The sequence below is a fragment of the Ochotona curzoniae genome, unplaced genomic scaffold (assembly GCF_017591425.1).
Source record: "Ochotona curzoniae isolate NIBS_2020 unplaced genomic scaffold, NIBS_Ocur_1.0 contig_517, whole genome shotgun sequence".
In the NCBI taxonomy this organism is placed as follows: domain Eukaryota; kingdom Metazoa; phylum Chordata; class Mammalia; order Lagomorpha; family Ochotonidae; genus Ochotona; species Ochotona curzoniae.
Genome location: NW_024466454.1, coordinates 254,642 through 266,913, shown reverse-complemented (window position 1 = coordinate 266,913; position 12,272 = coordinate 254,642). Strand labels below are relative to the sequence as shown.

The 12,272-nt window shown below is 36.4% G+C and overlaps 1 protein-coding gene across 2 annotated transcripts in view; it reads right to left on the bottom strand.

The window, feature by feature from the left end:
- The window catches only part of PIK3C2A (phosphatidylinositol-4-phosphate 3-kinase catalytic subunit type 2 alpha), a 101,554-nt gene that overhangs the window by 14,933 nt on the left and 74,349 nt on the right, over positions 1–12,272 (bottom strand). For both annotated transcript variants that reach the window (XM_040989038.1, XM_040989039.1), the window contains 11 exons: positions 11,429–11,551; positions 10,266–10,433; positions 8,971–9,082; positions 8,485–8,630; positions 6,555–6,743; positions 6,057–6,150; positions 5,499–5,593; positions 4,689–4,869; positions 2,631–2,735; positions 1,600–1,692; positions 447–576 (listed from right to left, as the gene is read on the bottom strand). In XM_040989038.1, the coding sequence (XP_040844972.1) occupies positions 447–576; positions 1,600–1,692; positions 2,631–2,735; positions 4,689–4,869; positions 5,499–5,593; positions 6,057–6,150; positions 6,555–6,743; positions 8,485–8,630; positions 8,971–9,082; positions 10,266–10,433; positions 11,429–11,551 (1,436 nt within the window). The remainder of the gene's footprint in view (positions 1–446; positions 577–1,599; positions 1,693–2,630; positions 2,736–4,688; positions 4,870–5,498; positions 5,594–6,056; positions 6,151–6,554; positions 6,744–8,484; positions 8,631–8,970; positions 9,083–10,265; positions 10,434–11,428; positions 11,552–12,272) is intronic.

Genomic DNA, 12,272 nt, shown 5'->3' with positions numbered 1-12,272 from the left:
AACGTACCGGGATCCCATATGAACGCTGGTTCTAATCCCGGCTGCTCCACTTCCCATCCAACTCCCTGCTTGTGGCCTGGGAAAGCAATCAAGGACAGCCGAACGCCTTGGTAACCTGCACCCACGTGGGAGACCCGGAGAACTCCTGGCTTTGGATCAGCGCAGCACTGGCTGTTGCAGTCACTTGGAGAGTGAATCATTGGACGGAAGATCTTCCTTGCTGTCTCTCCTCCTCTCTGTATATCTGACATCGCCATAAAAATAAAATAAATCTTAAAAAAAAGGAGATTTAATCTTGAACAAGTGAATCAACAATAACATTAAATTTAAAAAGAAACTACTGTGCCTACTGTGTGTCAGGGTACTTAGAGCAGTCTATCTTGTGAGCTACAGTAACAGGAAAAAAAATCAAAAACTGAAAATATCAAGATAGGTAATGGACTTACCTCGATCTCTGCCGGTTGAGAGACACTTGAAAATCACCATCCTCAGATCTAGTCCTTCCTTAAGCCAGATTTTATCCATAATCTTTATCATCTGTAAAGCTAGCATGTCTTGACGAAGATCCTCTCCAACCTTGGAATCAAGGAAACAAGATGAAAGCTGTACCCTTCCTAAAGACAACAGATTATACTACAAAAGCTGAGGGTCAAAGAGAAGGAAATATTAAAAGTGTGAAGCACAACGTGAATAAAATCGTCTTATCTAGAAAAAATGAAATTCTTCTGTATAATTTAAAATGTTGAATTTTAGGGCGGATGAGATCTATTTGTTTGAAAAAAAAAAAAGCAACCGACCTGGAGATCTTTGAGATCCCCTACATCTTGATGCATGAACACTAGCATTCTGATTATAATATCGCACAATAATGATGTAACCTGTTACCATGAGGAGAAACAGGGGTAAAGTGTATACCAGCTCTCTCTGTGACATGGTAGAATTGTCTATGGAGCTAGTCACCTCAAAACCAAACCCCTCCATAACTGGAACCCAACAACTTTTCATTCTCCTTTAACACTGGGTAAAATAATTATGGACATGTTTTGGGAGTAGCCAAGAAAATTATGAAGAATAAAGTAGATTGAACATAAAATTTCTATAATCAAAAGGAGTGGTACTGTTTTAAAACAAAAATAGAGTCCAAGACCAGATCTGATTATATGGGAACTTGCTATATAATGATATCAAATATATATGTGATTCAACAGAAATTATCTTCATGAACTTCACTGAATTAAACTAAAACCATTCCATACTTTCTGCAAACTATACAAATTATGATTAGGACAAACAGAATCTTAACAGACAATAAATTACTTTGTAGTAACCTATTCCTGTTGCTCCCTACAGATAATTTTATGTTTCCAAAATGCAGTGCCACAGCTCATGATTGTGCCATTTTGTACTGCAAGGCTCGGGGCACCAACCACATTCAAGTCTATGTGGAAGGTATTGTCTGCAGTAATGAATATGCTCAGCCAGCAGGGCCATGTGCAACCACACTGATTCTTCATAATCACGCAATTTCATTAAATATTAAATATGCAGAATTATAACTTTGGAAAGGAATTTGAGCAAAGGAAAGTTTATTTTGCTCACCTTAAACATGACATTAATTTCTTCCCCCATAGGATCAGCATTCACCATTGTGACTTTTAGGGGCACAGCATTAGAACTGAAGAAGGAGCATGACTACAAATGCAACATGTTAAGTGTAAGAAAGATAACACTGGAATAAAAATGGGCTTATAGGCATTTGTGTAACAGGCATTTTCCCTGTATTTCTCTGGATTATGGCAAATAAAAATCAGGAACTGATTTCTAGATTATTTGGCATATTATACATATATTTATACATGTATATATACTTTTACAAAAATATGCTTATACATATATAAGTAAACTACTTTTTGAAACTTAAATAGAAAAAGTAAAACATCTTCCTAGACAGAGAAGCAAAACTTCAAACTTGGGACAAAAATTTTTAGTTTAAGCTTTTAATTCCTTTAATTCCTCAGAGACCCCAAAGTCTTGTAATACTCCTAACTCATTATGATCTGGGATGAGATCTTCATTCTCTTACTTTTAGCACTATTATAATTATTAGCCATGGAATCAAATATTTATAAAAGTTTTCATAATTTTATTAGCACAATTAAACCTTATTTTACAATGAGATCAACCAGGAGCTTGCAATGTGGCACAGGAGGTTTAGCATCCCATTTCAGAGTACTAGCTGGAGCCCTGACTATTCTGCCAATCCAGCTTCCTGCTAAGAGGCTGGGAAAGCAGAGACCCTGCCACAGGCTTGGGAGATCAGGATGGAGTGCCTGACTCTTAGCTACAGCCTGGCCCTGACTAAACAAACAAAAACCTAAAATGCTAATTCAAGACAATGATACTAATTTAATGAAATAAACAAAACACAAAGAACATAATTTTACAGTTTTTCTTTTAGGAATGGTGGTTAGGTAAAAGCATGTTGAGATGAATAGGATGCTACTCACAAATACACATATTTATAGTCAACCTATGTAGAATGTATCCTTGTTTGCTTTAAGTATACCTGCCCAGTGGTCTTTTTCCTACGTTTCATGTTAAAATCTATGCATTTGTAAGTATTTTGTCACCTTAATATTTAATCCTTTTGCCACTAGACTTGGTTTGAGAGGGAGACGGCATTTATTTCTCAGAAAAAAAGACTGTACTCGTTCCATACTCCTTTGGAGGACAACCTATGGAAAGAGATTGATACTGTAAGTATTTATAATGTTTATTTTTTAAGAGGACAAATTATGCTGTGCTTATAAGTCATAAATCATATATCTATCAAATGGCCAAAAAGAATTCTTACTAATCTTTATTGTAAAAATAAACTTTGAATAGGTAAAGGTATAAACATAGCATAATACATTTAAAACATAAATGAAAATGTTAATGCTCATTAACAGAAAGAGGAATTCAACAAAAATAAGATGTAAGATTTCATTTATTAGGTCTAGTCAGAGAAAATTGTGCAGAGTTCTTGAAGCAGGTATTCTATAGAAACATGTTAAAAAAATACTAAGCAAGAGGTAAAAGGTTATATACCAATGTTCATTATAGCACTATTTGGGGGAAAAATGTATAACTATTGAAAAGAATTTAAAAATACTCAAATACATAGAAATACACATTGTATCTGTGAACAGGAAAATTAAGTATTACTAAAACTGCAGCACTGGGACCAGCATTGGCACAGTGGGTTGCCAACATCCCTGATGAGTACCAGTCCAACCACTGGATGCTCAACTTCTAACCCAGCTCCCAGCTACATGCTTGGAAAGACAGTAGAATATGGCCAAGTGCTTGGACTCCTGACACCCACAGGAGGCCCAAATGGAGTTCCAGGCTCCTGGCTTTGGTCTATCCCAGCTCCAAGAACTGAGGTCACTTATAGAGTGCATCAACAGCTGGCAGACACCTTCCCCACCCTCTCTTTAACTGTGCCTTTCAAATAAATAAATACCTACATATTTTAAAATTACAGTATTTTTCAGATTGTACCTCAAAAAACAAACAAACAAAAACAACAACAACTAAATGTGTATGGTTAGACATGTCGGTGTAATGCAATTCTGTTTCTATAGAATTAAAAGAAAATTTCCAAGATTGAGAGCTGGGCCCAGCGTGGAGGCCTAGTGGCTAAAGTCCTTGCCTTACAACTGCTGGGATCTCATATGGGCGCCTTTTTATGTCCTGGATGCTCCACTTTCCATTCAGTACCCTGCTTGTGGCTTGGGAAAGCAGAGGATGGCCCAGAGCTTTGGGACCCTGCATCCATGTGGGAGATCCAGAAGAGCGCCTGGCTCCTGTGTTTGGATCTGCTCAGTTCCGGCCTTTGTGGCCACTTGGGGAATAAACCAGTAAATGGAATATCTTTCTCTAACTCCTCTCTGTATTCTGCCTTTCCAACTTTAAAAAAAAAAAAAAAAAGGATTTGGGGCCACCACCATGGGTAAGACTCTGTGGTGCTGGTATCCCATATGGACAGGGATTCATATCCTGGCTCTTCCAATCCATCTCCCTACTAATGGCCTAGGAAAGCAGCAGGACAGAATATGGTCCAGGTCCTTGGGCTCTTGCTCCCACGTGGGAGCCCCAGAAGAAGCTCCTGGCTCCTAGCTTCAGATTGTCCCAGGTCTAGCCATTTTGACCATTTGGGAAGTGAATCGGATTGGAAGATCCCTCTCCCTTTTTTTCTGTATCTTCCTTCTCTTTCTGCAACTCTGCCTTTCAAATAAAAATGATAAAATGACCACTAGGAAGAACACACAGCAAGAATTTAACCACAGATGCCTACAGGGAAAAAGAACTTCTAAAGTCCTCATTTTTTTTTCTACAAACTTTATTCTCTGGATTTAAAATAAGTAAGTATCAATACATATTTTCATAATCACAAAAAAAATTTATAAACAAGATACTGCAAAAGAATATTTGGAGAACAGTTTCAGTCAGAAATGGATTATAAAACATGGTAGGTAAACAGTGCTCCTCTTATTTTGAGTCGGGCTGTGAAACTTTTCGTAAATTCTACCCACCCAAAGAAGTGCCAGCGTTGTTAGTCTATTGAGAATCTGCTGAGAGAGAGTAACAACTTAATTCGTCAGCATGTCAAAACATTTACATTCTCTTTTATGGGTACATACCTGTCTGGTTGATCCACTAGCTTGCTTTACTTTTTCTGCTACTCCTCCTAAAAGCTGAACGAGTTTCGTCTGCTTATAAAGTTCTTCTCTGAGTCCTTTTCCTCCTACTGAGAGGAGAGCACCCAAAACATGTTCATAGCGGGCCCCAAACTGTGCATCATGCAGAGCATCCTTGAGAAGCCTAACAGCAAAATATTTATATTAGCCACTGTTGTGAACTAGATGAGCTTCTCTCAAAAATTAATTTAACAAGCTCAATTTTAATGTGTAAAAAGTTATTTTAAGTTATGAAGCAAATTAAAATTATTTACAGAGCTATAACAGACCACATATTGTACAATAAATGGTTTGTTATTTTTGATGCAATTTCTAAAGATATAAAATAAAGTCAGTCAACAAAACATTCAATATCCATACTAAGTATTCTGGGCATACCTTTTAGACATTAAGATTTATTTATTTGAAGGTCAGAGTAACAGAGAGAGGAGTGTGGGGAGAGATGGAGATCTATTTGCTGGCTGTCTCCCCAGCTAATCACAATGGCTGTGGCCAGATCAACTCAAAGCCAGGAGCCAGGAATGCCATTTGGCTCTCCCATAAGAGGCACGTGTGCTCCTACTTTCCCAGTTACACCATGAGGGAGCTGGACTGGAAATAGAGCAGCCAAGGACTCAAACTAGTGCTCTGATATGTGATGGTTTAAGCAGTGGCTTCAACTGCTATAACCTAACACCAGCCCCAGCTTTCAGGCTTATAAACACAGAAGCTCCAAAAATGGAAATAAAGTACTTAATAAAGTTTTAATCTTACCAATATAAACTGTGTGCTATCTGTATATTTCCTAATGCCCTGGACAGAAGGAAATGCAGTAAAGAACTATTCAAGTAAATTTCATATTTCAAAGCCTAGGGGAAAAAAAAGATTTATCAGGGGTTAAATCCATAATAAATTGTTACATAAAATGGCCAAAAGAAACTATATAAACCACGTTTTAGTCAATGGTAAAAGACGACACAAAAATGAAAACTGAATTAACACGGGCCAATCAAGGAAACGAAGTACAAAAGACAGACTTAATAATCATACTAACGAATCATGGTTTGCTGGCTAGTAAAAAAAAAAAAGTCAAAAGCTGAAATCTGTTCTGAGACATTAAAAAGTCTGAGAATTAACAATATAGGCATATATGCAATATTTAAATAGGGACAGATGACAACAGTGGAAAAAACATTAAATCTACAAGCAATGACTTCTCAACACTACCACACTATGACATTTAGTAAAAAAAAGAAGGGAGTCCCTCCACACAAGTTTACTATTCAAAAAGACTGGAAGAATAAGCAGAGAGTGAATCTAGCAAAAGCTGACCTGCACAAACTGAGGAAGGAGATCTGTTAGCTCATCGTCGCTGATGGCTTCAATCCAGGTCACAGCTAGAGACCTCACTTCCTGATCAGCAAATCTAGAACAGCACAAAATCAAGGTTTAAATAGTGATCCTTATTAAGTTATATTTTCTGAAAACAATATCATCCCAAGCTCACAAAGAATATTCAAATAACTCTAAATTCAAAAGTAGTGTGCTTCTTCTCTTGTTAGGAAAAAACAGACTTATAAGCCTATACAGATCCAGTTTGGCAATTATCTAGAAGCGTTAAATTTGGTTCACATCATGAAAATGTAATGAGTTATTCAAACTTTGTTCATGAAATGCTTTTTTCGATCATTTCAATGTAAAAGCTGATTGTATAAATACTTGTACATGGAATCATTTACACTGTATTGAATTGTTTTAAAAGTTAAAAAGGGAACTATGCTCCTTACACCGACAACAACAGAATATAGGAAATACTACATAAAGACTTACTTTGAATCAAGAAGCTCCAATGCAGTGAGAGGGTACAATGGAGGCCACTGGTGAAGTAATGAGTAAGTTTTGGCAAGATTAACCCATTTCCAGTTTGGAGCACTTGCCAGTATTTTAGGAAGACAATTTGAGTGTTTGAAGCAGTAATAACGCTTTTCCCACAAAAAGGCTTTATCTTCTTTAGAAAGTCTGCACATATAATAGATTCAATTTACTCATCAGTGATATAATGACAGTTATAATCCCAATGATTATTCATTCATTTGGGACAGCTACTTAGTAAAACCATTAATACTAATTTGCAATAGAAAAATAAAATATGCAGCAAGTAGCACTAATTAATCCTAATTTGGAGATGGAAATAAATCATTCTGCCTTGATGAAACAGTCTTAGTACAATAAAAATATACTGGGCCTGGTGTGATAGTGTAGTGGTTAAAGCCCTTGCCTTGTATGTGCTGGGATCCCATATGGGCGCCGGTTCTAATCCTGGCGGCCCTGCTTCCCATCCAGCTCCCTGCTTGTGGCCTGGGAAAGCAGTCGAGGACAGCCCAAAGCTTTGGGACCCTGCACCCACATGGGAGACCCAGAAGAAACTCCTGGCTCCTGGCTTCGGATTGGCTCAGCTCCAGCCATTGCGCTCACTTGGGGAGTGAATCATTGGACGGAAGATATTCCTCTCTATCTCTTCTCCTCTTTGTACATATGCCTTTCTAACAAAAATAAATAAATCTTAAAAAAATTATTTATATATAAAATATATATTTATTATATATAATATATATTAGAATACATTATAATATATATAATATATATATAGCTACAAAATAGATGTAAGGCATCAGAGTTTGCATAAGTAGATCTCACCCTAAGTGACAGCGAGGATTTCATCCAGTTCTTAGAAGTAAAATCAAATGCCACACAAAGAACAAATGCTACTATAAAATTTTAGAATGTGATTATGCTATTGAACTGAGGAATATTCAAAGTGAAAAAGACTTATTTTGGAGATTCTAATTGCTTTATGCTTAAGAACAAATGTTTACATGGATGAAATATTTCACTACTAATAAATCTTAAAAAAAAAACAACTTGCCCCCCATATCCTATTTTAAAAATATTCCCTTATATGCTTGCAATGAAGGAATCTCAACTGAACTTGAACTGTGGTTACACAACAAGGTGGAGGAATCCACCATGGGGGGAGGGTTATGGGAGGGGTGGGGGGAATCCCACCACCTATAAAACTGTATCACATAATACAATGTTATTAACAATAAATAAATAAGTAAATCTGTAAATCTTAAAAAATATAAATATTAAAAAAAAAAATCCCCTGGTCTGGCGTGGTAGCCTAGTGGTTAATGTCCTCTCCTTGTTTGCACTGGGATCCCTTATGTGTGCTGGTTCATATCCAAGCTGCTCACTTCCATCCAGCTCCCTGCTTATGGCCTGAGAAAGCAGTCAAGGATGGCCCTAAAGCCTTGGACCCTGTACCCGTGTGGGAGACATGGAAGAGGCTCCTGGCTCCTGACCGACTCAGCTCCAGCCACTGTTGTCACTTGGGGAGTGAAGCAGCGGACAGAAGATCTTTCTGTCTCTCCTCCTCTCTGATATCTCACTTTCCCATTAAAAAAAATGTTCTTCACAGAGTAAGGAAATTAATTCATGAATATCAATTGAAAATATACTGCCAGTTTTGCCTTTTGCTGTTAACTAGTAGAAATTTCTAAACTTCTAGAAATCATATAGTCTATGAAGACTATGAAGTTTCTTAAATAGAAAACTTCTTAAAACTTCTTAAAATAGAAAACTTACCACACCAAGAGCACTGCTAATCATGAACTTAAGTGGGCATTTAATATAACTCCTGAACTTGGGCTTTGCAGTGTAGGAGATACTCAGGGAAAACAGAATAAATGGAGCATACCCAAGTGATGAGTCTCTGTGAAGAATGTCCAGAAGTTTCCCTTTTGTATCACTCTCCAGTGTATCTAAGCTGTATTGTTGTACCATTCCTTTGTCAACTTGAGGAGCTGTATAAATAATATCAAATGTAGGAGAAGGAAAATCAACCTAGAAAAAAAAAAAGATTATTGTCTACACATCGGCTGTGATTTAATTGATTTTTCTTAGCAATCATAGGTTTGATTAAATGTCAAATTGTTGATTTGTGGGTTTTTGCTGAAAATAACTGTCACTGTTGGTAATTCTCAATGCACATAGAATTTATGGCCTGGGGAGAATGAATGCTTGCTTGTTTTTCTGAAATAGGAAATAGTATATTGATATTTAAATTGAAGAGCTGAGATTAAAAAAAGGTAGGTTTCTTTAATAATAACCCAAATCATAACATCTACTATTCAGACAGAAATCTAAATTGAAGCCTCTCTAAGATTTCCAGTAATACCGTTACCTGTAGCACTATTCTTTCCATGACGCATCCTTTTCTGGGGGCTGTTCCAGGAAGAGTATTTATATGTGATGAAGTCCAAAGATACAAAAGTTTAGTTCCACATGTTAGAAATCTTCATGAATATAAAAAAACAAAACAAAAAAAACACTGTAATTTTCATTTTATAAATTATAATTTTCTAGATTCACATGGCAATGAATTTAAAATGTTAGTATTCCAACCATTAAATATATAAAATATATTTTTATAAAATAAGTCTGAGTAACATGGGATAATAGTTAAGAACGGACCCTGGAGCCAGGTTGTCTGGTTCAAATCCAACTCCACCTATACTAGCTAACTCCGCTGTGGAAAAATACTCACCTCTGCACTTTATGAGGTACCTATTTCCCGGATTAAACAGGGGTTCATAACAACAACTCTTCTCAGTTGCTGTAAGAAGAATAAGTGTGTGTGTACGGCAAGAGGACTAATGCCCAGCACACAGTGAGTGCTATATGTTGGTTATCGCAGTAAATCCAGTGTTTAATCACACATTTAAAAGCACTTCTTTTCCCGCGAAGGAAAAGAACTAGACAGCACAAGTCACTACTTGAAGTGCTGAGATCCCCTGTGAGTACTGGTTCTAGTCCCAGTTTCTTGAGTACTGGTTGTAGTCCCAGTTTCTCTAACTTTCAATATAGCTCCCAGTAAGGTCCTTGGGAAAGCAGCAGAACACAGCCTAAGTACTTGGGCGCCTGCATCCATGTGGAAGACTCAGAAGTTTCGACTCTTGACTTTGATCTGGCACTCCCCTCAATGATGAGGTCATTTTGGGGAGTGAACCAGCAGTTGGAAGATCTCTCCTTTTCTCTGTAATTCTCTTTTTCAAACAAAATCTTCAATAAAAAAAGGGGGTTTTACATACATGGGGATTTTGGAGATTAATGAGCAGTGTTCCATAACATTAAAGAATATAGTAGAGTCAGGGGAAAAAAAAGGCAGGTAATAGACAAAATTGGGAGTTTTTTGTGCACGTTTGTGTGAATTATCACGGAAATTTTTTAAGACCATGGTATTAGGTCAACACAGTACTTTTCTTGAATAGTCATTGCCTGTTGCTTTTAATCTGAATAGTGACAATCTTCCATTCAATCCTACAGAAAATTACTTTGGCTTCCTCTGTTGTGTATTTCTGAACTCACCTCTTCTTATCAGACTGGAAAAACAAAGATCTTTAACTCATGTGTGTTACCATTTAGTTTTGATGTGAAGATATGGCCATAGTAATCCATCAAAACAACCATTCTACTTACTTCTTAAAGTCATAAAGAGGTAAAGAAACTCTGCCCAAAACTTCTGGACCCTTTCTTAGCTTATTAGAATCAGGAGAACTTCCACTGTTCTGATTTAAAATTCCAAAAAGGGTAAGATGAAGAAGTGATTCTAATGGCAACTGTGATATCTGGATGGGAAAAATGATTCTATAGGAAGAGAAAATACATCGAAGGAAAAGCCAAATTAGAAAATGAAGCTTAAAGCTTTAAAGTAAAAGCATGTTAAGTACTTTATTTGACTTAATAATCTTTAATAAGAGGTAACCTAAAACTAGGTATCAAGTTTCATTAACCTGTATTACTAAAAATGATTTTGTTAACAATATAGAATTACAAAACATAACTTTTTGCAAGCATCTTTACCTAAGACATATAGTGTCAATTACCAGGCAAAATAACAGTGGCCATTTTTATTTCTTTAACAAACCAACTAGTAGAATGATAATGAGTATTCTGTTTAGGGGTATAAGCATACACATATATACACAAATATTTATATATTTCAGTGATTTGTTTTAAGTTTGAAAGAATATATGAACTCAATAATGCCTACTCTAATAAATTTTAAGCTGTTAAAAATTTTTGTATTATTTAATTGCTTTCAGACATTTTTGTAATTTTAAATAATAAAGGAAAACAGAGCAGCATTTAATAAAAGTGGAATAGTGAAAAGTTGTACAACTGTCTAGCTGTATAAAGTAATGATACAGTTCCCTTAGTTGAAAAACAAAATAGAATAATTCATAGTGTATAATATCATGTTTTACATTAATTTAAGATCATTAGGTTTTAATTTTCTTGGATATATGTTAATCAAGAATAAAGAGTCTTATATAGTGTTACTGAAAAAAATACTAAGCAATGTTATATCAGCATGCTAGAATCTTTTACAAATAAATTTACATTTTTCACTTGCCAAAGAGAATTAATGGCATATTTTTGCAAGGTACTAATATACAGAGTTAAAAGCATTATCTGACATTTTAATGAGAATTTCTATCTATTTTACAGAATCATATCTAGAAGAAACCTTAAGACATCGATTAGACAACTTAATGAACTTCAACGTAAGCAGTGCTAAAATCCACGGAAAAAAGAATAGGGTACACTCAAAGAATTAGAAGGCCAAAAAGTTCACTTACAGTTCATCCCATTTAATAAGATAGAAGAAATTTTTATAAGTGCCAACCTTCTTTGATTGAATAGGTTTAAAAAGATCCTTTCCGTTGTGAGACAGAGAGCACATCAAATAGTATTTTTCGTAACTGAAAAAAAAAAAAAAGATTTTAATTGTATTTCTGTCTTGATAATATAAGTTAGCTAACAAATACAAGTATACAATGTTAATTCTTTCAAAATGGTTAAAATCTGACAAAATTTGACCACTATTCATTTCATTTTTTAAAAAGATTTATGTATTTTACTTGGACAGTCAGAGTTACAGAGAAAGAAATAGAGGTTTTCATACCCTGATTCACTCCCCAAATGGCTACAATCGCCAGAGCCTGGGTGGAACCGAAGCTGGGAGCCAAGAGCTTCCTCCAAGTGTCCTATGTGACTGTGACTGCAGGGGCCAAAGCAACTGGGTCTAATCTGCTGCTTTCCCAGGCCATAAGCAAAGAGCTGAATCGGAAGTGGAGCAGCCAAGGCTGGAACAGGCGCACCCACTGCATGTCAACACTTATAGTCTGAAGATTACCCTATTGCACCACCATGCCAGGCCCCTAATTCATTTCAATCTTTAGAAATTCATCTAGGGCCCAGCACCATGGCCTAGCAGCTAAAGTCCTTGTCTTGAATGCGCTGGGATCCCATATGGACATCGGTTCGTGTCCTGGCTGCTTCACTTCCCATCCAGCTCCCTGATTGTGGCCTGGGAAAGCAATCAAGGACAGCCCAAACCTTGGGACCCTGTACCTGAATGGGAGACCTGGAAGAGGCTCAGGGCTCCTGGCTTTGGATTGGGTCAGTTCCAGTCATTGTAGA